The 27,738-nt window shown below is 45.3% G+C and overlaps 1 protein-coding gene across 1 annotated transcript; it reads left to right on the plus strand.

Annotated features, from left to right (window-relative positions):
- The first annotated feature begins 8,235 nt into the window (after positions 1–8,235).
- LOC121852095 (histidine decarboxylase-like) lies at positions 8,236–24,708 on the plus strand. The gene is given in 16 exon segments (XM_042346201.1): positions 8,236–8,263; positions 12,623–12,795; positions 13,554–13,614; positions 13,617–13,666; positions 14,282–14,318; positions 14,465–14,586; positions 15,827–15,967; positions 16,547–16,690; positions 17,500–17,566; positions 21,845–21,985; positions 21,988–22,006; positions 22,875–22,965; positions 23,741–23,843; positions 23,999–24,049; positions 24,052–24,086; positions 24,301–24,708. Coding segments are annotated over 16 exon segments (1,671 nt in total).
- Positions 24,709–27,738: the final 3,030 nt, after the last annotated feature.

Below are 27,738 nucleotides of genomic sequence, written 5' to 3' on the forward strand. Positions count from 1 at the left end.
TGGAGGATGAGGAACCAGTTTCCCTGGAAGATATGGAAACTAATCCGGTTGATAATCTTGAACCGGTCACGGTGGAGAGCATGGAACCAGTTACTGTAGAGAAGGTGAACCTGACACGGTAGTTGATGTGGAATCGATTACTGTGTTGACAGTAGAAGCAGACTCTGCAGAGAGCCTGGAAGCAGACATTTTAGAGAATGTGGAACCGGTCACTGTGGAGAATCTTGACCCAGTCCTGGAGGAGAGTATGAAACCAGAGTCGACTGAAAATGTGGAACTGGTTGTTGAGGATAATGAGGAACAGGATCCAGTCTTGATGGAGAACATGGAACCAGTTGCTGTAGAAGATGTGAAACCACTTACTATAGAGAGCGTGGAATCTGTCGCCGTGGAAAGTGTGGAATCTGTCGCCATGGAAAGTGTGGAATCTGTCGCCGTGGAAAGTGTGGAATCGGTAACCCTGGAAAGTATCGAATCCTCACCATTGAGAGCATGGAACCAGTAATAGAGAGTGTGGAATCGGTCACTTTGAAGGGGTGGAAGCTGTTAACGTTGAGGGCGTGGAACCAATTACTTTGGAGGAAGCACCGGTTGTGCTGATGACGATGGAGGAGCCTGCTGTGACGGTGACGCAAGAGAGAGGAGCCGAGGAACAAGGAGACTCTAGAGGCATGTGGTGACATAGCCCCACAGCAATATGAGGCCACCCAGACAGAGTCTGAAGTTGCTGGGAAAGGCAGTAATGAAGACGGGCAGGCGTACGAGGGAGCAGTGGACATTAAGACTGACCCTGAGACCGAGGAAACAATGGACACCACCACGGCCATGCTGGTGGTTGTGGAAGAGGCCACTGTTAATCTAGAAGCCATCACAGTCGTCAAAGAATAAAGTCCCATTTTATATTTTTACAGCTACGAATATATATACAGGACACTTTTTTATGTTCTTATCGACCTGAGAACAAGTGAGTTGGCAATTGGTGATTTACAGGTGGTACGGCCAGATGGTTGACATGCCGGTTTGATTCAGTCACTGCAGTGATGCATGCTGCTTTTGAGACTCATGATAGAACTACCATGAATTATACCATATGCTGCAGGTCTTGGATCAAATCAGTTTTTTAAAGGAGACTGCAAAATGGTTGAGAAAATAATGACATGATACACATCAAAGTCCTTCAGTTGTCTTTGTTTTAATTGCAGAATTAAAAAGTTTAGTTCCATGACAGGTTCTAGTGTACATTGATGAAAACATCAATTATTGTGAGCCCCACCGTGCCTTAAACACATGCCACATGTATGCGCTTACAATGTGTTTTTCATACTTTTGTTTCAGATTTAATTTCTTCCACTGAAGCACTACAAGTGCTACTTACAATAAATATATAAGGTATATTATGCTACAGAACTGATTTTGATGAAATTGCATTATAAACACCATTTTGAGATCCAAGACTGTCGTATGTAAACCTGGTTATGTGCAACCTCCAATGAAAATATCACCAAAAAAACCACATTGCTGTATCACAACTTCCATTCAGACTGGAGCAACTTTTTACTCGACTCGGTTATCCACCGTGCAATTCGCACAGGCTTAAAAGAGAATTACATAACGCTTAATTTATGGAGAAAGCCTGTAAAAACAGGTGAGTTTTAAGACATTATTTAAAAAGTGTAACACTCAGATTCCCTAATGGACTGAGGAGGAGAATTCCACAATCGTGGAGCCTGGCTGCAAAAATCTCCATCTCCATAGAACAAAGTCTGGTCTGTGGAATAATGAGTAGACCAGAATTAGCAGATCTAAGTTTTTGCAGTGAAATATTAAACGTGAGCAATTCATTCAAGGCCTTAAACATGAGAAGAATCTCAAAGTCGATTCTGTAATTTACAAAGGGCCAGTACAGTGAGGACAATGTGAGTAATATGGTATATCTGAACTATAAGTGGCAGCATCAATCCCCTGACAATCAACGGTCGCTGTTAATCTGCTGCAGCCAAGAGGCACCTTCACCTAGCAGGCACCCTTATAAAGAGAACCTGCTAGGCTGGGTCAACCTTATATAATCACATCACATGTCCAAATATGAGAGTTCGTGCATTAGGCAGCAAACCACGTGTCACTTTCTCAGAGTAGTCTTTGGATAGACAAAGTATCCTAGAACAGCCTTCATAACTTGGTTTAATGTGAACATGGTAAGACTTTACTATTGTGTCCAGGTGTTCTTGTAGCAGTGATGTCACAAATGTTAGCACTGGTAATACAAATATTAAACACTCCTACGAAAACTTATGTACAAATTAGAATGCTAAATCCTGCTATTTTGTTTCAAAAAACAAAACCTTTGTAATGTGTTACTCCCGTGATGTAATGAAATGGCATAATTATGACCTCATTCAATAGTTTAAAATTGCAAAACAGGTTTACTTGTATGCATATTTATATAAACAATCCCATCAAATTTCATCTGAGTTCCGTGAACTTAAATTGTGGGGCTCTGAAATGTTCACGCCGTAACAGGTCTTGTTTATGATATTCCCCATTCCTTCCTTACTGAAAAGACCATCTCTAAGTCTCCACTCGGTTTAATAATTCAGTTTTTATTTTACAAACATATCCTAATGTGCCCATAATGTACGATTCATTGAGCTACTAGTTATTTCATCTTCCATGTTTGCACCTTCCTAAATGCAAGTTGGTCTTATGCGTTGTCATGAGTCTTAATATAATATGTACAATGGCTTCGTACATAATTGAATGTGGTCAGTGCTGGACATAGAGGTGGGCTTTCGTCGCTACATTGTGAATTCAGCCTAGCAATGCTACATCTACACCTTTACCTTTTGAGCACGTGGCATTCAACTTTAGAACATAAACCAGCCTGGAACATTATGTTGATTTATCACTGCCTTCTCCACATCACCATCATTGCTTACATTTATAGAGCGCCTTTAACCAGCAGGGTGAGTTGCTTTACGACGTTACGTGGTAATTGAGTACTCCCGTATTCCAGAGTGGTGTGTTTTCCAGTGATTTTTTTTTTAGGTTTATGGTTTTCATAGCCAAATGCAGTGGTGTCTTCACCAGTGTTTGACTCGGCTACAAAAAAACTTCCAACAAGAACATGTTTTTTATTGTTTGATAATGTAGCTACTTTATTCATTTATCAATGTATCGTGTATTACATTTCTTACTTGGAGTCATTACATGTTGGTTATTCTCGTGTATCTTTTATTTTTCTAATTTGGTCGTCCATGTATAGTTTGGACCAAAATTTGTATTTGTCAATTGAGCAGCATATTGTGGTGCTTGTTACATAATCAAATGACACCTCTCCCTACCCCACTCCCAAAATAAGCTGATATGTTAACTTTAGGTCACTAGTTGCGATTAGGATTTTTTGGCATGTACCTTGAGTTATCATATATAAACAGTTTTTTTTTTACAAGTAATGTTGCTGTTAATTCAGGATGCATCCATCACATGCTTGAGAACATTTAAGAAATACATAGATAAAATGAATGGCTGTTGAACCACAGGTTTGGTAAATCAAGGGTTGGTTATATATGCAAACTATTTCAATCTGAAATGTCTTTCAACGGCCCTTAAAGGTTCGAAATGTATACATCTGTAAAATGTTCAAGCATGTACAATCTGCTGGAAAGTGGAATACTACATTTCTTGCAGACATGTTTGTAATGTCTCACGTGACGCCATACACCTCCCTCTCAACTTTGAAAAGGAATTACGAGGGCATGAGAAAGGCGAGGCTGTAAGTCACATTGAAACTGCATATTAACTGTAGCGAGGAGTGGTGTTAAAGAGGATGCATCATGTTGTAATTTGAAATACAGCCTATCCATACAATTAGAATTGATCCTGTTTTGTATTATTTGTATTCTTTTATTGTCGTATAGTTTTATTCTCTTGGACTAAATGTAACAGCATATCATATGCATAGTAATTTTATAAATCGCAGCTAACCAACTGGGCAAGTGCCCAATTTGATGCATGTATGATGAGCATAAGTATATATTAGAATGTATCCATCATTACATGCCTGCTAGAAACTAAATGCCAATTGGATGCAAGCTTTCACTGACATTCAAAAGTCTACTGCCATGCTTATCCCGCCAAACGCTTGAAAATCAGTTTTCCAATAGTGGTTTAAAGGTTTCACAAGCCTTGAGTCTCTTCTGTATTCATGTTAGAACCACTTTACACACGAAATAAGGCTACCCAAAACACCAATAACTCTTGTAACTTCTAGGCTGTCTGTCCAGGATGCCGATTTGAGGTTGAAAAAAAAACCTTTCGACTGGATTGAAGCACAGCTGTTGCATCCTAATGTAGTCACTGCAGTGGCATTCACATTTTTGGAAGTGGCATTACTAGATTACCTGGGCAACGTACCTGAAAGTCACTTCTCAGTCCCTTCTCATAAGCAAAGTTTCAAACTCGTGTTGTACAGCGCAGGACTAGCATATAGGTTATTTGGATTGCCTCTACATGTTCTGGTGCTTTTGTGGTTAAGTAGGTTGGGTTAGGAGATGAGAATCAATGACCATTTTTAATTTTTGAAATTTGTCTTACAGATTAACACATTTTACACCGAGAAAATAAATGTGACTATATTACATCCGGAATGTATAATAAACTCGGCACTCTTAAACAGATAAATACAGCATAACACGTTCCTTCGGAGTGGGCAGGTAGGAACTTGGTTGGACAGCGCATTTGTGCTCGACAGAGCTCGTGGTCACGTGACGCACTTCAACCAATCCGGGAGCGTACATGTTTGGGAGGGGCTATGCACGACAGACAAATAATCCTTGGTGGGCAGTGTGGAACTGTTGTTCCTACCTGTAATAAAACTGAGATTACCAATGGGAAAAAAATGCGTAAGTCATTGTGACAACTAACAATTCCTCATGATAGATGCTTCACACATAGATAACCTGCAACTGCAAATCCTCAAAGCACAATACATTGACTTGTGCCACTCCTTATGCCAACTTGTCTCTTTCTCATTCTGGAGCAGATAGACAAGCATTTGTATATATGACAGCGATGTCCAATGTTCTGTAATTGCAGCCCCACCTCAAACCGGCTTCCCATGTCAGTGAATTGTGTCAACCTTGGTGGGCACTTGGCAGATGCTGATGACGGTGTGAAGGCATGAACTGGTCGGGGCAATTCCCTGTGAGCTCACGAGGTCATCGCTGTTGACTATTGGGCAGTGTTTTGTACATTGTATAATACGCTTTCCAGCAATTTCACAAATAAAATTTCGTAACAAAGGTCATGCACCTCTTTCATATGCCAGTCTGCGTGTCTGTTTATGTACCTGCTTTAATGGACTAGTCAGCTATTCAGAAAATATTACTGGTAGATGTATTTACTGACAAAAGGTTGGTAACAAGTCTGGATAATTATGATGTGCTAAATCCAAATGTTGTTTCTAGACCGTTTTGTAATCAGGCTTCTACAATGGGAACAGTTTAAAAAGACAATTTGCTTTTAAGTGTAAAGTGCTTATTCATTTTGGATGAACATAATTTAGGCTCTTAGCTGTAGGAATTAATAAATGATCAACTAATATGCTCAACCTCATTTATTAGCCTTCAGAATTTGTATAAATTTTAAGGGTTAGTCGACATGGTGGGGAGGGGCTGGTGGGGGGTGGGATGAGTGGGGAGGGGCTGGTCACCCCATGGTGCCCTTATAAAACTTAACGTTTAACCTACTCAGGCCGGCTTGTGCCCGCCCTCAGTCGGGCATATTTGCGGAATACACCACGCCGCCGTTGACCCTGCCCATTGACCGAGCAACCCAACGTTCCTACCAGCTCCCTCCGCAGGAATGTGTTATTGGACTTGGACTGATCTTGTCTGGAAAGTGGTGTCTAGCAGTAAGAGCTATTTGTGCTTATGCACCACTGCCAATGCAGAATCACCATATAACGTGTTTAATGTGAAACAGCGCTTGTGGGTCGTTTCTGGTGGCTACAAGTGTGACCAAAATGACATGTGCTTTGCGAGTGCTCTGGACCTCTGGCAAACTACATATCTAATAAATAATTATGCACCTTTCTTGAGTCCAGATCACCACTGTCCAAGGTGTATTTGAAGTTTGAATGTTGAACTTATTTTACACCGAATGCAGTCGAACGTGCTAATCAGAGTTGCGGGGAAGGACAAACTAAAAGCCGTTCTAAAGAAATTAATTTTCAATCTAAATTTAAAAGTGCATCGCTCCAGTAGCTTCCTATTATCGGAAGGAAGAGCTTTCCAGACGGTCACTAAGCGCATCTGAAAGTCCGTATGTAGCGAACGTCTTTGTTCGATGGCCAGCCAAAAACCGCTGCGAAACTGGAGTTTGCATGATGGTTTACGCTCCCTGAGATCAGAAAGGTATTGTGGTTCATTCGTGGCAAGCAATTTATGTGCAATGAGTGCGACCTTGTATATTCGTTCGGCCAAAGTGGAGGATGTAGCTAAAAATCATTCCATGCAGTCCTTCACGGTCTCGCAATGTAACAATTCATCTATTACCTGCACGCGCTAATTTCACCACTCCCATCTCCTCGGTGGACATCCTTGCTTTCAAGTTACCAAAGAATAATTGAATTATTCATCTCGTGTTCTTGTTAATGTATAAGCTATTATAGACATGCAGACAAGGAAATTTGTTCGGGTAGGATATAACACGCGGCATTCTGTCCAGGCCCCATGCAATATCCGCCATGCCATATACTTTTAAATCTTAAAACCTGAAGCCAGTTTATGAACTCCCCTACCTATTCACAAGTAAAATAACTTGGGCTGACTTCAATAAAAGATCAGTGGTTTTTTTTCTGAACATAATTCTTCAAAATGGCAGATATAATTTCTATAGGTTACCATATCTTGCCTTCTAGACTACCTAGGGGGCTGGTTTTGGTGTAAATCCCCAGGTATTTGGGTTTTAGAGTTCACATTTTACATTTATTTTAAGCTACCAGCATTTCATTTATGTTTAAGAAGATGGACATCAAGTATGTCAATCCCGGATATCACGGACTGCTCTAGCTTATCAGGTATTATTTATTTTGAATTGAGAAGTGATTATTTTAGCATCAAACACTTGATAAAAAATTATCGGGACGAACTTTTAATAAAGATAGTGTGTGATACGAGATTTTATAAACACGTTTGATTTACACCGTTGTCAATGACAGCGGTGTAATCAAATGTTTTTTGCTGAAAGAGCATGGTGAAAAGAGAACATTGGTTTGCTCATCAAACTGCACCACTTAACATTCTCATCTAAGCTCAGCCCTGGGATGCTGGCTAACTTGATGCTGCAACATCCGCAGCTGATATACTCTGTGATACATTGAGAAATATTGATTTTGAGCTTGATTGTGATGTGCAGGAGCTGAACAAAGTGAGGAGCCCAACAAACATTCCCAAACTGCTGACACTTTTGGCATCACAACCCAATATGAGCCAAACTTCAAACAGTCACGAACGATATTGAATGCGTTGCGGATGACTCCAGCATTACTTTTGACGATTTTGAGACTTGCTGTTCAACTGTTCTCATCTTCATTTGTTCTCTTTATCTTGAACTGCGACAACAAGTAGTTGCACCTTCACATAATGGTTGGGTGAACTGTGTACGACAAATAGCTCATCACATCAATGAACCATGGTGCATTGTCAGCTACAACGATGTGTTGCAGTCCCGAGACCTCTCACCATATGCTGCGCAGGCTCATGAACCAGTGAACGCACAATGCAAGTGTAAGCTAACGATGCCAACGTGCACAGATTATTGTTAATGCGCCAAATATCATTGTAAAAACCGATGAGTAAAGGTTGGTGGGTGTGTACACAGAGTGCCCCTATCTTGAGCCACGTGCCTTCTCTCGCAAGGAGGGTTTGGTTAAGGATGCATGTCTCTAGATCATTCGCTGCGTCTCTTCAGTCGCAATAAAAGGGCGGTTGTGCACACTGTCGAGAATCTTAGAGACCAACCCGGTCCATACAAAACGTGCTCGTTTGTAAATCTAGTCACTCGACAACCGATAGCCACTCATTCCATTAGAGGCATTCACCCAGCCATCCAGTCAATAGTTAACCAGAGAGTGAGTCCTGCGGACGGTGTAGCTGCGACCCAGTCAGTCGAACTGCGACTCAGCGGGCAATTTGCTCATTCATCTGAGTGGTCACACGCAACGCCAGAAGAGCCATGGACGCCACCGATTACCAGACTCGAGGTGAGTGCTAACTAATTGCATGTGGAATTGGTAATTGCTCAATATGTGGTTGGTAGCTTCAGATACAATTCAATTGAAGACTCACCTCTTGAGAACTGCTTGCTGAGATAATGTGTTGATATTCCCCCTCACCTCCGATTTGCACGGTTGGCTACGTACGGTGCGAAATAAGTTCAATATACATACGAGGGGCTGCCTTGGCAGTGGTGGTAAAACACTGGCTCAAATGAATCCTGACAGCTGGAGTCACGTTGAGAATAAAAATAAAACTTTGTAACGAATGTTAAACATTTTAGGCGTTTTTTTCTTGACATATTCATGCGCATCGCCCCGTAGCTTGTACAGCGTCATGATATCCATGCAGTCGCTCTAAGATGCGCTATGAATTGAAAATATTGCAGTGTAAAATAAAGTGTATCAAACAAATGTCGTTTGCGGGTGATTCATGAGTATATGCACACACTGACGGTAAGCTAACGCTTAAGCCACGATCCACTTTGTAGGAAAGTGTTTAATTATTAGAAATAATTAGTTGATGTTATAGTTTTTTTCGTATTGTTTTGGTGCTCTTTCCCTGCACATTGTGGACATTTCAGCATTCTCAATACATTTCATTTAATGTATTAGGTATAGCCCTATGAGCCATGCGGCTCTTGAATCGGGTGCAACCGCAACAAACAAAAACATGAACAAGAAACATCTTAAAGTGACTACGCGCAACAGAAAAATTCAGGAAAAAACCGCAAAGTCTTCCAGAAAAAGCACCGTACATCAACGCTGTGTGCAAAAATCTCAGTGGGATACAAGTCAAAGAATAACAACCATAAGACAATTTAGATTAAATCAGTCTAACTCTGTACTACAACAAAAAAATATGGCTAAACCAAAACTTTTCGAAATCACCAAAATAAAGCTATAAAAACAATGTAAGTGATCATAGGAACTGTGATTCAAATTTAACAATAAACGATATCCATAACATGTACGACCAAACTTTGCAGCCATAGCTGGCAGCATGAGTCACTCCATAATACAATTGCTAGCACAATGTAGATTTGTAATGCCAAAGTCTAAATGCAAACACATTCGCTATACGCTGTACAATGGAAGATGTTGGACACACACCCAGATACTGTAATTTGGCTAAAAGTGTATTTTTCAAATGTATTGGAGAGCGGAGGAATGAGGCATAGAATGTCCAAGGGAAAAATCAGATAAAATGAAAGCATTGTAAATATATTTAGGCATCGGGTAGAATACTGCCACTCTGAAAGCGCACAATTTCCTTACATGTCGAATGCCAAGTCGGGTGAATCCTGATTAGTTCTTGAATGGGAGACTGCCCAAGGATATACCACGTGTTGTAGAGTTCGAGAATTCGTGGTAACCAAAGTAGCGGAAAGGCAACAGTCGCTTCTCTAATCCATCTCTTGCGGAGCTTTGATCGTTAACTAATCATATGCGTGCAGGGGTTTTCCCTGAGCCACTCTGGCTATCTCCCAAAAGAAGCCAAACGGATTTAGGCAAATATCCCCAATGCAGCAGGGCCCTCCCGTAAATACGAGGAAATAGAGGGGGGTATAATTATATATTTTAAATGTTGTTGGTTAATACAGGTGAAACCCTCATTGACGCTGGCTCTTTATTTTAAAGGATGATCAGCGAAACAGTTAATATAAACTTCAACGGGCAAAAGGGTTTTTGTTTAACCTGCCCAAATGTTTAACATTTACTCCATTAATTCGTGGGCTTGCGGGGGATCGATACATCCCAAAAGTTCAACCAGAGTTTGCCTCGTTTCACCGTCGCAACGCTTCACCCAACGTTCCACTCACCTTGCATCACCTCGTGCAACCGACTCGTCTCTATCTGCTGTATGCATCATCATCGTCATTTACTGCTGTTGTGTTGGCGTTAGCGCGTTGGGCATATGATTATTAACACCTATGTTTTAAAGACAACCGAAGTAGTCCCTGATACCATAGTAGAGTCAACAACGTTGTGTTGTTTTTTTGTAGTCAATAATAACGTCCAGCCCATTGCCAATCCACCTATGTTTTAAAGACAACCGAAGTAGTCCCTGATACCATAGTAGAGTCAACGACGTTGTGTTGTTATTTTTTTTGTAGTCAATAATAACGTCCAGCCCTTTGCCAATCCACTGCTGGATGAAGACACCTTCTTAAGTCAGCAATGCGCTTTACGCGCGCGTGTAGAGCACCCTCGTTGGGCAGTTCGTGGCTTCGAGGTTGAGGACGCAACGACGTCCAACGCGGCTTTTTCTTTCTGAGGTCACAACGCACGCAGGTGAATTCATTGAGAAACTAGAAATCGCAGACAAAGGGCTCAAAATTCACCATCAGCGCGTTCTTTAGCAGGCGGGCCGCATGGACAGCCCACCACGCAGCTTCCCAGGAGAACCGGTCTGGTGGGAGGCGAGGACTGGTGCAGCATTGTCACCAGACGCTGCCTCTGTGGTCCAATTGTTAATTGAAAATCCACCCACACACATTATCTTACCTGCGACAGGAAACCCAGAGGTCACTCCGTGGTGCCCTTATAAAACTCAACGTTTAACCTACTCACGCCGGCTTGTGCCCGCCCTCACAGTCGGGCATATTTGCGGAATACACCACGCCGCCGTTGACCCTGGAAATTGACCGAGCAACCCAACGTTCCTACCAGCTCCCTCCGCAGGAATGTGTTCTCCGCAACACTTCACCAGTTCTCTCAATGGTTGCAGGGACGTTTCCAGATTAACAGGCGCTTTAGCAAAACACAGGAAGCACAGATAATTTACACTCATAGATGCGGTCTTCATACTGTACGACCTGGACGTGGAAGCTGACGCGTGGCCTTGCTGCCTCCTTTGGGCCGGAAGCTGCATCGCCACCTTCCTGGATGGGCCTTGATTCTGATGCTCTTTGTATGTAGAACTTCTTTAGCACCATATGTAGCCAAACGTGCTAATCCGAGGTGCCCAATTTGTCATCTCACTCTCGCTGTTTACGAAAACAAGTGAACAAACATCGTCTTAGGGGCCGTCCATAAATGACTTCACGCGATTTTGGACGATTTTTGACCCCCCCCCCCTCGTCACACGGCGTCACAAAAAGTCAGACCCCCCCCCTCAAATATGACGTCACAAAGCTCTGCCCCCCCAAAACCATATTTCCATTTTGAAAATAAAACATGCTTCAAATCACTTTAAACTATTGTCATTGTAGTGCGTATTTAATGTGGCGCAGCACTCTGATGTTGTAGGAGAAAACATTTATTAAAAAGTCTTTAATTAAGTAGAACGTGTTGTCTATATTTAAAGTTGCGCATTTTTATGTGACGTCACATCTCTCACCCTCCCCCCTCGTTACACATCGTCACAAATGTCTGACCCCCCCCCCAGGTTGCTGACGTCATTTATGGACGGCCCCTTAACAATCGTACGGTTTCAGTCACTTATTTCAGGTACACGGAATAGGCAACTGACTTCAATGTCTGTCATTCATAATTTTATTTTAGGGTCGGATCACTTGAGTAAAGTGCCACAATGTGTGTCGTGCACTCTCCAACCGACACAGACAAATACATCACGTCACGTGAACAAACGTGGTAGTGTATTATTGCTTCAGCAACAATAATAAAGGAACATCAAATATCAAATACTCACAAACAAAATAAACTTGTTTCTAACGAGCAGACACATGAGATTGCCTCGTGGCGACATGAGAAGGGGTGGGTTTTATCACACGGCAGACTGCTTACCATTTCACTGCACTTGCTGGATAATGCTGATTAATAATATGTTGTGAATGCTGAAGCTGTTAATACACGTGTGTTATTAGTGCTGATGACGTTTTAATAGATGATTACAAATGACATTGTTTGGGAAATTTTTTTTTATTTTTTGCCCGGAGTGGGGGCGCATAATATAATGATAACAATGCTCTTTATTAAGGTAGGTTCATTTTTTCTCAATACTCAGTTTTTCAGTTTGGCCACGCATTGGGATGTTTGGCCAAATTCATTAACTGAGCGTTGTCATTTGGAGAAAAAAAGTGTAGTCCCTGGAAAAAATCCACACATACGAGGGGGTAACGCTCAAGGCTGCACAGAAGATTCAAGAATTAATTGCTGTGAGGTGGCCATCGCCTAGTGGAACAGGCAGGTGATCTCCTGGTCACCTGCTTGGTTTCCCATAATTGATGAGGTTGAGCACATTGAGGGTATGTATGTGTATGTTGAATTTATTTCGCTCCATATGTAGCCAAACGTGCTAATCGGAGATACGGGAAAGGGTGGTTTGATCATAGTTGGAACCACCCACTCTTTATCCCACCTGTCACTGACGGTGCCGCGCAGGTAAGGAGCTGGTGGACTACATCACCGCGTACCTGCTTGGAGTACGTGAGCGGTCCGTGAACCCATCCGTGCGGCCCGGCTACTTGCGTCCCCTGCTGCCCGCCGGCCCCCCGCAGCAAGGAGAGCCCTGGGAGAGAATCTTTGAGGACGTGGAGCGGCTCATCATGCCTGGGGTAACATGGCCAGCCACACAAACACGGATAAGACAGGCGTAGGAATAGAGGGAAATATTAGAATTGAGAGCGCTCACAATTGAATAGCTTTGGGGGGGGGGGTCAAAGATTCAGTATCGGGTCAGGCCATGGCTCAGCTCAGGTATTTCGCTCGTCGGTACAACGTGGGAAGGGAAATGCACACACTTATATTGTTGTACTGTACCATGCTCCAAAATCTACGCCCTACACTCTCACCATCAGAAGGGTCCTGCATTGGGAGGGTTTTGAGTGGTTTGTATTTGAATGCAGGGAATGTAAATAGAAACAAATCAAAATATTTCGGCGCCAACCTGTCGATGTTTATGTTTAATCTTTATTTAAACCCCTTTGTAACTTTGTCACCTTACGTAGCTGTGCATGTAGTTCGATTATAATAGAACTTCCCTAAAGTACCACAAACACATTTTTCCCATGTGATGCACATATTCAGTTTTTTTTCTATGAAGCACCGTGAAACGTTATATAAATCTAAATATTATTCCATTGTAGTGAATTGCATATACAAAGCTTGTGCCGTAACGCGAATAGATCACAATTGGAAGGTGTCAAGTTCAAATCCTGGTTGGGGGGATTGACTCAGTTCACCATCCCTCCAGGGTCGATAACATAAATATAACTCTTTGAGGAAGTTAACAGTGGTGGTCTTATGGATAGACTCATAAGATCACTCCCACGTTGTTGACTTCACTACTCCCACTGATGTGCTGTGCCCACAGATCGTGCACTGGCAGAGCCCACACATGCACGGGTACTACCCGGCACTCAACTCGTACCCCTCGCTCTTGGAGACATGCTCGCCAATGCGATCAACTCCATCGGCTTCACATGGGTACGTGCCAATATTCTTGTGGTTTCTGCAACGCTGCCGTTTGCTTCTATCTGGAACGTCACGGTATAGCACTACCGAGTGGCGCTGTTTTATAAGACCACGCCTTGCTGATAAGACCAGGGAAAACCAATCCCTGATTAACCGTTTTCAATTAATGGCTATGGTTTACAAGCCCAGTGATGATGAGGACCTGTACCTGGGCTGACGTTCCCAGTGTGAAAATGTATACATGCAACACAGCTCCTTATGTGAATGCCGGTCTTAATAGGTGCGTACCTACTGCACTTTCCCCATCATTCTATATGGTCAAACGAGATGATCCTGTGTGTGTCTGCCAGAGCAGTGCGTGCGTGCGGCGTGCATGTTTGCAGTGTGTGTGGATGAGTATGTGGGGTGGCGAGCGGTAGTGTAGTGGTGTTGCCTACCCACCCCCTTCGTATGCCGTGCCGGCCTTCATAGGTGTTCGCTAACAGTACTTACTCCTGCAGCCTGTTCAGGCTATACAGGAGATCGTTGTCTTTGTCTTGCATGTGTGTGATGATGCACACAAATAGCATTTTGATGTTAAACTCAAGACTGTGCCTCACCTGGTTTAACTTGTTTAACTAAAATAAGTACCTGATGTGGTCAACACCAGTAACAGGGAAATCATGTAGGTGAACGGGCATGTGTGGTTCTGACCACGCCAGTTCGCCCAAACAGTGGCACGTGTGTGTCCACTGTTGAGATGGAGCGATGACATTAGCTCACATGTACGATATCTCATGGCTGGTGTTGGGGATGCGTGACCCGAACCAGGCGTCAAGCCGGCTAGCACGGAGCTGGAATTGGTGATGACGGACTGGCTGGCGACCATGCTGTCCCTACCCGACACCTTCCGGCACGACCACCCAGAGGGACGCGGTGGCGGAGTCATGCAGGTGCTTCATCTACATCGCCATCGTCCACCACACCACCATGATATTCATCATCACCGTAATCATAAAGATTTTTAATTTACAACTTTTTTTAAAATACTGGATGGGTCAATAAGGACGTTTCAATAATGAGTGGGCATGTCTAGATCATATAAGAGAAGGGTTGTTTAACACAAGCGTATTGCAGAACAGTTTCTAATTTTAAATAATGTCTCACTTTTAATCTGAATTCTTTGCCTCTCACGCCACGAGTCACAGCTGGTATCAGAACCTGGACTTGTCCTTACGGTATTTAAAACAGCGCAAAATAATATGGGTACTTGGTGAAGCACACAAACATCAGCCACCCCTTAATGCTGACTAAACCACCACACATACGATCTTCTTGTCTAAATCGTTTTTTGTGAGCTGTTATTCACTAACAGCTTTTGCAACTCAGCCTAAAACTAGTCAATGGCATTTAATGGTAAACATCGGAAATAAGGCGACAAAGTCGGAAAGGCATGGTACTTGCAATGTCACCCCCCACCACCCCTTTGTACTCTGCTGGGTAAAGACTGTGTTTCATAACAGCAGGTTTTATTAAGCCATAAAAGCCTCACTGAGTATGAAGACTTTTTCTAAGGAGGGTCTTGCATTCTAAATGCTTGGTCAATTCCTTTCATGTTTGGCTTGTAGGAGAAAACCGGAGTGGGTGCATAAAAAAGTGCCACTCATGCTCCGCACAAGTAGATTCACAAATGAATAGTTTTTTGCCATTTCCCTGCCACCTCACAGTCCAAGCTTAGAAGACCTGGATTTACCAGGCAGTCTCCCATGCAAGCACTAACCAGGGTCAGCCGTGCTTAGCATCTGAGATCTGACAAAATAAAGGACATTTTAGGGGCTTTGATTACACTTGTGAAATACTTGCAACACTCTCTCTTGTACTACGTTAGGTTAATTACCTGTAGTCTTCTGTGAGGCTGCAGAGTGTGTGTGCGCCCACAGTCCGAGCGGTAGTGCAGCGGTTATCACACTGCCCTACGAACCAGGCGACCTAGTCTCGCTTCACGGGTACCACAGTGACGATTATCTGAACGGGTCCTGGGCGTCCGCAAGGTCGACTCAGCCTCAAATTAGTATCCGGTGCAGTGTGCAATCATCGCCACTCGGGATACAAAGGTGGCCACCCATCCCATCGTGTACTGTGACGGCCTTCATAGGTGCTCGCTAACGGCATCTTTTACTCTGCGTCCCACAGACCACGGTGAGCGAATCCAACCTGCTGGCGCTGCTGGCAGCACGGACGCGCGCTCTTGCCCGCCTGCGCGGGGACGCGCGCGTGGACGTGGGACAGGACGCGCTCCTCAACGCACGCCTCGTGGCGTACACCTCCGACCAGGTGCGCGCCTCCGCCTGGATAGTAACTCGCCCTCTAACACGCACCGAGTCTTCTTGGAGCACCCCCCTAGAGGACCAGTATCACCCAGGGGTGCTATGGTTGTGAATATCAGATGGTGTGCTCACAGATCAACATTGCAGTCGTTATCAAGAGGAAAACTACTGTTGGTATGTTTTCTTCCTGGAAAGCTATATGGCCAGACATGCTGAATAATATATTTTTTTGTAAATAATAAACCTTAAATTAATATTTTGAATGATGAATACATTTTTTTGGTGGGTCAGCCAGACACGTTGATTTAATGAAGATTCATAATATAATTAGTCGAATTTCACTTGTATTCATTACAGATAACAAATTAATTACATTAATTCCATTACAAACTTATCTTCACCAGCCATAATTTATCTACTACTGGATGAAGCCTTCCCAAGCCATCGCCATTATCATGTTCCTGCGATGTAAAAAGTCGTTTATCTCCTGCACACACGCGGATTAAATTGAAAAACTTAAGTCAACATAAAATACACAAATTGCATATGTATGAACGTATCTTGTGCTTAATCACGCATCCGCCAGGCTCATTCGTCGGTGCTGAAGGCGAGCCTCGTGTCGCTGGTGAGGCTGCGCTCGCTGCCCACGGACTTGGAGTTCTCGCTGCGCGGGGAGACGCTCCAACGCGCCGTGGAGGAGGACCGAGCACAGGGTCTCGTCCCGTTCTTCGTGAGTCGCTACTTCGAGACCATGTCTTCAAAGACAATTACACGCTGACCGGGCACACCTGATCTACCTGTATCGTGACAACTGCACGTGCGACTGATTTTGAAGTCGAGGAGGCACCTCCGATTAGCACTGTTGGCTACGTATGGTGCAAACTACGTTTAACATACATACATATATAGCCATAGGGAGCCTATGTTATGTTGCCAAGATGGTTCATAAAGAAAGCCCAACGTTTAGCTTGCACCTCACCACCCTCCAAAATGTTTGAATGGACAGCAGCTGTCACTCCTGCTGGATGATTGTTTCCACGCCTGTGTGTGTGACTACAATCTTGTCTTTATCCTCAGATGACCATTCAGACAGTGGCCTAGCTATCGAACGTGCAGGTGGTGCAACTGCATCGGGACCCCTGGGCCAGAAGGGCTGAGGCACTGAGTTACGAATAGGAATGTACATTGGACAGGGAGCCCTATTTAATTCCTTGTACTAGGACTCATGCCAACCACGATACACTACTACATTCAGGAATCAGTGTATCTCGAGTGGCTGTTTCTGTTCATCGTCTTGAATTATCACATTGGCAATGGGGCGACAGAGGTGGAAAGGCATGGTGCTTGCAACACCATGCCCCGTGACATGGTCGTTTGAAACTTGACCATGCACAGCTGTTTTTTGAAATGTTTTGTTGTTGTTTTTGCTGTAACCAGGTTTTTATAGTCTAACCGTGTCCCATCGGACATGAGCATTGAATGCCCAATGGGGTTTACCTGTGCCACAATAAACCTAGCTTGGTGTTGTTGTCTTCTCAGGTGTCTGTAACCCTCGGCACCACGGGCTTGTGCGCCTTCGACAACCTGGCCGAGCTGGGTCCAATTTGTAAGTTCAGTTTAAAAAAGAGAGATATATAAAAGATACGTCTTTAAATAAAGAAAAAATATTCACATCTGAACCACTACACATTAATGTGCGTGTCCAGCTGGCAGGTTAGGGGCCATTTATGTACAGCTCAGAGGTGGGTTGTATTGTGGAATGTTTTGAATATCTGCCATTTGATTTCGTGTGATTAAAGGAAGCAGTTACAGGCAGTGCCGGATATGGGCATTTACTAGGGGAACTCATAATTGTACTTCCCATCCTACCCAACAACAACAACCGCGATTCGCCACTAAGTGGCGGTGATGTCACCACGATGCTTGTGCCAGGCTATGTGCACGTTGAGGCCACGTGAAGTGTCGAACGCCCGCTGGCACGGGGCAGACCTAGATGCCAGGGACGACTGACTGAGATGACTGGCTGATGTACCACTAGTGCCCCTACTGTGCCAACTTGCTGTGCTTTAGCCACCCGGCGCTCCACTCGTTGTTGTGAGCGTCGCTCCTCCGCCCTCCGTTGTTGTTGGAGGGCGACTACCTCCAACTGCCCAGTAGCGTCCTTCACGAGCCTCCTCCACAGAGGCCGATCTTGACACCACTGGTACCAGTCATCGGCAAGTCCACTCAGCTCCACATCCTCCTGTACCACATCACTCCATCCTTCTCCAGCCCGTACCGCGCCCATTAGCCCTTCGATCCGGCCAAACAAAAGCTGTTTAGGCATGTGGTGTCTGGGCATGCGGACTACATGACCCAGCCAACGCAGCCTTGCCTGCCGGAGGAGCTCACCGATGGGACTTTGTCCAGATCTTTCAAGGATTTGTGAGCTCCTCACACAATCCAGCCTGGTTAAACCCAGGATAGATCATAGGCAGTAGCTTCCACACAGCGTTACCAACCGATGAAAAGATAATGCCGCTCGACTGATTCGGAGTGAGACCTCTGCTGTCAAACCGGAGCCGGTCATGAGCACACTGCCCAGGTATGGGAAACTCTCCACTCTCTCCACAACTGCCCCATCACCAATTGGGAGTTGTGGGGGTGGAGTGTCCGATGGTACAAATACCCAGGCAGGTGCTTAGTTTTGGTGGGCTGATGGTAAGGCCCCACCTCTTAGTGGCAAGCTCCAGGTTCAGCAGCAGCGCCTCCAACTCCTCCTCTGAGTGAGCAGCAATTACCAGATCATCGGCATACATAACATGGTTGAGCAATAGGAGCCATCCCTTGACCGCACCCGGGCATCGATCAGCCTCCCATTGTATCTGTACCAGATGGAAATTCTCCGGTACAGCTATTGAAGGCTTCACGAACTACGTGGTCAAAATAGATGTTAAATAATGTGGGAGCCAGAGGACATCCCTGTCGCACCCCAAGGTGTACAGGGAATGGCTCCGACTCCCGGCCACGTAGTTTTACCCGGGCCCGCTCACCATCATGAAGGTCCTTAATGATCGTGAGCAGAGGTCAGGGACTCCGAAAGCACGAAGAACAACCCAGAGCCCAGGCCTACTGATGGTATCATAGGCCTTGACCAGGTCAATAAAGCAGAGATGTAGGTCTTGTTGGAATTCCCTACACCTCTGCTGTAGCAGACGGACAGAAAATATGGCATCTGTGCAGGACCGCCCTTTCCTGAAACCGCATTGGGCTCCGCAAGCCTCTCCTCAGCGTGCCTAGCAAGGCGATGTTGAATAATCCTTGCCAGGACCTTTCCCGGCACACTGAGGAGTGAGATGCCCCTGTAGTTGTTACAGTCTGTGCGGTCCCCCTTCTTAAAGAGGGGGACCACCAGGGCATCCTTCCAATCCTGCGGAACCCGTCCAGTGGTCCAGACTGTTGTTATGATGTCATGTAGGGCAGTCTGTGCACAAACGCCACCCTCCCTCAGCATTTCGCTTGGGAGATCATCTCTGCCCGGTGCCTTTCCTGGTCTCAGACTCTGGATCGCCTTCAGTACTTCCTCAACAGATGGCACCTCAGCCAGCCACTCACAGGGGGTGACTTCTTCCAATATTTGAGGCACCGCAGCCTCAGCAGGGTCATCCCCACTTTGTCCCATGATGTTTTCCAGGCTGAGGGATTTCCCTCCCCAGGACCTCACAGAAATGCTCAGCAAATCTGCAAACCTGTTCCTGGGGGTCGGAGATTGGATCACCGTTCTTTCCCCTAATGATGGTAATAGGTGTGGCGCTGCAGGTTACTTTTTGATGGAGTTAAAGAGTGATTTGTGATCGCGGGCCACTGAGGCAGACTCCATCTCCTCAGCAACCCGCGACCACCACCCATCCTTGCAGCGCCTCACGGCTCTCCGAACCTCCGAGCGAAGGCTGCGGTAAGCCTCCTCATTCTCTGACGTGGGATGCTGTAGCGATGAGAGTGGGCCTGTCGCTTTTTCTCAGCCAGCCTGAACACCTCCTCTGTCAGCCAGGGTCTCTGGGGAGGTCTGGACCGTGTACCCAAAGCAGCCATTGCAGCTGCATGAGCCACAGTCCTAAACCTCGCCCATTTCCCTCGACATCAGGAGTGGGGGACGATGCCAACCCCAGCTGCAAGCGATGATGAAATTCTCGCTTGCAACTTTCATCAGCTAGCTGAGACCAGGCCACTTGGTTTGAATGGGGTCCTGGGTGTACACCCACCACCGGAGTGGAAGAATGGCAGGCGCATCTTACAGATGACAAGTCGATGGTCAGTGGGCAGATCAGCTCCACGGTAGGTCCTGGTGTCAAGGACATGGGCCCGCATCCGCTGTTCCGTCACTATGTAGTCCAGCAGATGTTCTTGCTTGGACCCGGCATGCATCCATGATGTTGTGTGGATGCGCCGATGCCGGAACAGCGTGTTGGTAATTACAAGCCCATGGGCTGCACAAAAATCTAGCAGCCTCCTACCGTTGTTATTGAGCTGATCTGGCCCATGCCTTCCAATCACTCCAGACCAGGTGCCAGCATCATGACCAACTCGGGCATTGAAGTCACCCAACAAGATGACTCTATCCCGAGGGCCACTTTAGCCAGCACCTGTGACAGGAGGTCATAGAAGGCATCTGACTCATCGGCCTTGCCTGCATCCCTCCACGGATGTTCGTCTTCGGTGGGGGCATAAGTAACCACGACCACCACTCCTCGCCTCTGGTTGATGGGAAGGCGAGCCCAAAGTAGCCTGGGGCTTACAGCTTCCCACACCTCACCGCCACGCTCCCACCCCCTTCATTCTTTTGTTCAGAAGAAGAGCCACTCCCTGTTGTTTGGCAGTCTCCTGCCCCGAGTAGAGGACTGTCCACCCCTCATGGTGGCAGGAGCCAGAGCCGGTCCACCGGACCTCCTGAATACCACAGAGATCCAGGCGGTACCGGTCCAGCTCCCGACAGAGGAGTGGCAGCCTCTCCTCCGCAGTGAGCGTTCGAACATTCCACGTGGCCATCCGAGTGGTTTTTGTTGTTTCTGGAGGAGCCCCGAGGGTAAGGATTCAGTCTCCTGGCTCCGCCAAATGGGGTTTGGCCAGGAGACGTCATAGACGCCTGTCCCCCGGGGCCTCCGGCACAAGCTTATTAATATTTTTCATCGTGTTTGTGGTAATTAATTGAAGGTGGAGGGGTTACCAGCCCCTCGCACCCGTCCAGAGCCCCATTTGGCCGCTGTGGTGGTTACAAACGCCATGAGGGGAATGGCCAATCTAAATTGGCCCTCCCCCACGGCACTGCCCACCACAACGTTGCGTCCGGCACCAAGAGGAGGTAGCCAACCTACCCCACCTATATCAGGACACACAGATCCAGCCCCAGAGTTGAATTGTGCCATACCACGCCCCCATCTCTCCCCGGCTCATTCTGGACCATACCGTGCCACCAAACCAAGACTTGTGGATTGCAGGTTTCCCTCACTTCATGCGGTAGTAGATGCGTTCCAAAAAAAGGGTGCACAAAACAAACCACGTAGCACGGACCGCACATTCATCCAACCTGAGGAGACAACTGCCTGCCAAGTCGCACATACAGTACAGGGTGTTTCAAAAATATGAATTGTACACACACAATATTGTCCCACATCCAACTGCATATCAGCATATGAGTTAATTCAAACCGCATATCGCGAATTTGGGTAGAAATAGGTTAGTCGTGCACAAACCAAACCTGTATAAAGCAAGAAAAACGTGTCTTTAAATGATTCTCCTGTATCCCAGCTCTACACACAATTGGTGGTTATTGGCATCCAGAAGTTCTGCTGCGATGTGCACACCCGGCCTGAAGAACGTGCGGCTTTCCATGATTATGATGTGGCAGGCCGCCAGGAAGGGCTGTGGCTGCACGTGGACGCGGCGTACGCGGGCACTGCCTTCCTGTGCCCCGAGCTGCGTGACCCCTGCGCGTGGGTCGAGTTCGCCGACTCGTTCGTGGTCAACCCATCCAAGTGGATGATGGTCAACTGGACAGCGCCGTCTTCTGGTGAGGCAGTCTCACTCACTCTGCCCTCAGTGCTTCCCATTCCACTTGTGTGATTGCCCTTCAGGCGAACCACTGCATCTCCTGCTGACGGGGGCTATCACTCTATAAGTGGTAGGGTGGTGGTGGTGGCACCATTTTAATTCGGGTATAATTTCACCTGAGTCTGTCAGGCTCAACGAACAAAAAACACAGATTTCAACACCGACACACCACACCCAGCATATGTCTAACGCTGCAGATATTAGTCACGTGCCACCTACTGTCTACCAGTGACTCACAAAATGTTAATTTCGCGCTGTGAAGTTAATGCTTGCCCACTGAGCACATGAGTTGGTGCTCGATGAGGCAGCAACCATTACCATTGAGATCCGTGTTCACTTTGCTCTTCCAATTAAATGTGTGCATTTTCCAGTCCCTCCCACACGCACAAAAACGCTTAAGAAATCGGATACACATAAAAACAGAACTTTCCTGGATGAAGTTGTCATGTTACTATTTAAACAACTGTGATATACTACATAAAACAATTATTACAGAATGAGGAAGCTCACAACCAATAAGGCACAACTAAGATCATGTTGCACATTGCATATTTAGAAAGACTATTTCTGTGCTCATTGGTGATGGTACTTATGTAATGAGATGATGACCATAATGTTATATGATGGTGAAAATTAAGCGAATATGTGATGAGAGATGAATAGATAAGTAATGTCATTATAAAGTATGAATGATAATAAATTAGGAAAATGAGGATTTTATAACAGTAATGTTGATGATTAAGCGAGATGAAAAGTGTGAACGTTATGGCAATTGCAAATGATGATGAAGATCAATGAAGGATGATGATGATGGTGGTGGATGGCAGGGTGGCGGACAAGTTTAGCCTGCAGAAGACGTTCAGCGTGGAGCCTCTGTACCTCCAGCATGCGCACTCCAACTCGGTCACAGATCTCATGGTGTGTGTCCCCCACTCTTCTGACTCTCAATATGCAGTATCTCCGATTCATGGGATGCAAAACAAAAATGGCTTTCTGACACGTGCTAGCAGAAGCCAATTTACCTTAGTGTTTTTTTGAAAGATAAATAACCACACCAATATAAAACACCACCAATTTGGCAGTTTCATCTTCTTGGTTCTTTCGGTAAAGTCACGTAGAAGGGAAGTAATAAAATAATAAAAATAAAACATAATAAAATAATTCTCACGACGTTTCGGCCACAACGCAAGCAGCCGTCTCAGGTGAAGAACAGGTCTGTCAGAAAGACAGCGCTGTTCTTCTGACAGACCTGTTCTTCACCTGAGGACGGCTGCTTGCGTTGTGGCCGAAACGTCGTGAGAATTATTTTATTATGTTTTATTTTTATTATTTTATTACTTCCCTTCTACGTGACTTTACCGAAAGAACCAAGAAGATGAATCCCTGCAGTCACGAAAGCTTTAAATCGAAATTGGCAGTTTGTTCCAATCAAATATCAGCAGATGTGGCCTTTCTACTAACAAGTCGATTAGGCATTTAATCGCTAAAGATGTTACTTATTTATTTCACACGGGTAAATTTAGCAGCTAGAAGAGTCACGTGAACCCATTGCATACGATGACAAATACAAACACAGCGATTATTACACACGTGATTTATACATGTATTCCTGAGTTAAAGAATCGATGTTAATTGATACATCGTTTAAACCACCAATATGTATTAATATAATTCATGTTTGTTTGCACCACAGCGCTGGCAGATCCCACTGAGCTGTCGCTTCCGTGCACTCAAGATCTGGTTCGTCCTTCGATCGTTCGGCGTCGGTGGACTGCAGGAGCATGTGCGCAGGTGAGGTCACTCCTACCTTTTGGGGACTTCTGCCTCTTAAGTTTTAGGGTTGCGTAAATTTGATCCAGTGAAGTTATACAATGATGAAGACAATAATGCCCTATGATGATGTTCAAGCTTGTGACAGTGCTGACCGCCATGGTCCTCTGCTCACAGGGAGTTCAACTCGCAAGATTTTTTGAGAACCTCGTGCGTGAAGATCCACGCTTTGAGTTCCAGTAAAGAGGCACCTAGGACTTGTGGTTTCCGTCTTCGGGTGAGCTGGGATGGGCATGTGTGATGTGCGCGTATGTTATGGTGTGTCCGATGGGATGTGTGCGATGGTGGCTTGATGGTGTGTAAAACAGACCGTATGGTTGGTGTGTGTAACAAATGCTCTCTGTGAGATGGTAGGTGATGGCATGTAATGGCGTGTGATGGTTTACGTGCGTGTTGTGCGGTGTGTCTACCTCTTCTCAACAGGGCCCTAACGAGCTGACAAATGAGCTCCTGGTGCAACTCAACGCATCGGGGCAGCTATTCGTGGTGCCAGCCATGGCTGGAGACAAGTTCATCATCCGCTTCACCATCACGTCCCAGTTCACCACCGAGGCGGACCTGCTGCAGGACTGGAGCCTCGTGTCGCAGGCTGCATTAGGCCTGCTACAGGGCCCGACACCAGAGAGTGGTGTGTGGCACAGCGTAACAGACAGATCTTCCTCACCCATGGAGGGCTCCACCTCCCGATCACTGCCATCGTCACCACAGGGAAATGAGGATGAGCAGTCAGACGAGTGCGCTGGTGTGACCGCCATAGACCCATTCGAGCTGGCTATCGGCACGCCGGCAGAGGCCAGCTTCCAGATGCAAGCAATCGTGGTGAAGCACTGATCAAGGATGATGGAGAATACAGTAATGGGGAGGAGAGGAAGGAGGAGAACGGGCAGGAGTCTGCTTCACTCGAAAATTATAAACTTGGCCACCACGGAGAGGTCACGACCCCTCGCGAAAGAAAGAGGCGACACCAGTTTCACAGCCACCACTGCTCGCCTTCGTGCAGTCTCCCCGGTGTCGCGTGCTTCTACTGCCGCCGCCTTGACAATCGTGAACTGGCACAGCTTTGAGGTCGAGGGCAGGCTTGGTTCATCGGAAAGATGTTGTTGTTGTTGTCGTCGTATATACAAGCAGTGACCAAGTGAGATATAATGAACCAATGATAGCTGATCATTTGACGAGCTTAGTCCTATGTAGGATTTATATGGCAATTATATGGAATATGCATCCGAAAGTAGGTAGGTAGGTGACTTTTATTCACAACCAGGCAAAATAACCCAATCGGGTGGAGCGGTGGCACGGTGATTAGCAACACTGTGCTTGAATCCGGCCATGCCTCACGTCAGTGGTAAATGATATCTGTCCTCAGCCTCCTCTGGAAGACTTTATCCACAGTAGATTGTACGTAGAGTTTGAATTATTAATGTTAAGAGCCCATCGACAATAGAAGTTTTTTTTTTCAAAGTAGACCTGAGTTTACGTATGTCGAACTTATTTTGCACGTATGTAACCGTTGTATATATGGTGCTAAAAAAAGTAGCATTAATAAAGTAATACAATTATTGTGAAAATATATGTAAAATTGTGAATGTTAATATAATTAAGTGTAAGTGTAAACAAAGATGTGTGTTAAGTGTAATTACTAATGTGTTAAAAAATAATGAATGATTAAAATGCATGTGTGTGATTATGTGGTGCGATTATTATTGATTGTCTCGTTGTCTAGGGGGTATCACTAATCGTCATGATATCAATGATACTCACTTGAACATTTACCGATTCTTGCTTGAACAATTGTGTGTAATTATGTCAGGTCTCGGGATTCAGATCTCACCGCAGATACAGTTTGTCATTACGACAATGATGGACGAGTTTTTAATCGAAGCAACTTTAATATCAACTTACCCTAACATCCAAAAACTCTTATGGAATACCAACAGTGTCCATGCAAATGTACGTACTCATCAATCGTACTGGATGATCATAAAGCATCAATGGTTAAATCTCACGATCACGTGATTAAAATAGAATAGGCACCTCAAAATAGAAATTTGGTACAGAATGCGTGCTCATAACATGCATATAAAATAGTTAGAGAGCGTCAACGATTGGATCTCACGATCACGTGATTAAAAATAACGCGACAATACACAATTCCTTTGTTATGGTGTGTGATGGGATTCTTCTTGGCCCACAACCTGTACAAAGTACAGTTAAACATCGTGAGTGAATCTAAAGTCAATGTTCCTCCTCCGTCTTCTTTCTTCCCGGACAATACCTCAAGCCCACAACGATGTGTAGAACGGCAGGCTTGGTCCACAACTGCAAGTGCACTCGTGGCCACGCTGCTCGCTGCTCCTTCGCGGTGATGTCTGTGCATCATGCTCGATCCACAGCTGGAGTGTGCTCGAGACTCTCGAGTCAGCACTCTTGTGGTCAGCCCATCAGCTACTGCGCTGCACGCTCGCAGGCACGGCAGGCTTCATCTGCAGTTGGCTGCTCTTGCTCGCTGCTCTTGCTGCTCAGCACGCTGCCTGCCAGTCGAGCTGTTTGGTTCACGAGCACCCTTGGTGCTCCCCACTCCCCCCAGGGAGGTCTGCTGTTTCGCTCACTCACTCCCGGCCTCTCCCATAATTCATAAAACATCAGTCACTTGACCCACCGCACTTTTCCAGCCTATAGCTTGGACTATTTCATGAACTCGATATTGGTGTATAACTCAAATCTCCCTTAATTTTTCACGCGTCTTAGCTTATCACAATGTTATATGTCTCGGCCTCGCTGTGCGCTGCGTTGCACCGCTAGCTGAGTAGTTAACCTCGCGTCCAATAAACCCTCGGAACCAGGATGAACGTCCGACGCCAAACGTCATTTATTGAGTTTAACGAGGTAAAACTGGTGAGAAAACAGCACAGATACAGCATCTGTTAAACCCGGAAACACCAACACAATGAATGAACACCACAGCATCAGAACATTGTCTTAGATAACATGTTTCTCAACAATAGACCCTGGATGGACCAGGCCCCTACATTACCACTGAATAACTATACAAGAGCATAAGCTGCTGTGTTACATAAAGGCACATCGTGTATTCATCACACTGCACCCCAAATGTACAGTATTACACATAACACTAAATTGTGGATGAGATATTTCGTCATCCTTGCTCTCAGGATCGCAATATAGTTACTTGGGTACAAGTTTGACTCGACTTATTAAATTACAAGTAACATTCACAATAAGGAAAGTTGCAGGCTTCGTTGTTAACTAGGCCTCGTATTTATCATAACAATTTAACAGCATTATAAAGGCATTTACATCATTATAACGGTCATTCTAACATTATAACAGCATTGCCAATATTATAAGAACATAAACGAACTTACAGACAATGCTTCTTAAAGTCCCACAATGGACAATTGCGGCTGGCTTCACTGGGACGCGATGTGTGCCGCCATCTTGAATTATGTGTGTAATGGCCGACGCCCGCGTGGTTGAGCGGGAATCTTAAATCGCAACTTCCTGGTCACGTGACCAAAATTAGCATCAAAAACAGGAAATTCCTGTGTACATACGCCCCCCCCCCCATCTGCCGTGAGGCAAAACCCCTGCCGTGAGGCAGAACATTATATGAAAATTCCTTCACGCACCTCTTAGCTTTTCACAATATTATATGAAAATTTCTTCGCACACCTCTTAGCTTATCACTCTCTTAGCTCAGTACAGTACAACTTCGCGAAATCCTTGACTCTGCAAGTGACTAAAATATAAGGAAAAACGTAGAATAAAACTTTCAGCGATACTTAGTTTGTCAGCGCAGAACTCAACACTATGGCTGATTACGGGGGCCAGATCCCTGAGTTT

Source organism: Callorhinchus milii, unplaced genomic scaffold, assembly GCF_018977255.1.
Source record: "Callorhinchus milii isolate IMCB2004 unplaced genomic scaffold, IMCB_Cmil_1.0 Scaffold404, whole genome shotgun sequence".
Taxonomy (NCBI): Eukaryota; Metazoa; Chordata; class Chondrichthyes; order Chimaeriformes; family Callorhinchidae; genus Callorhinchus; species Callorhinchus milii.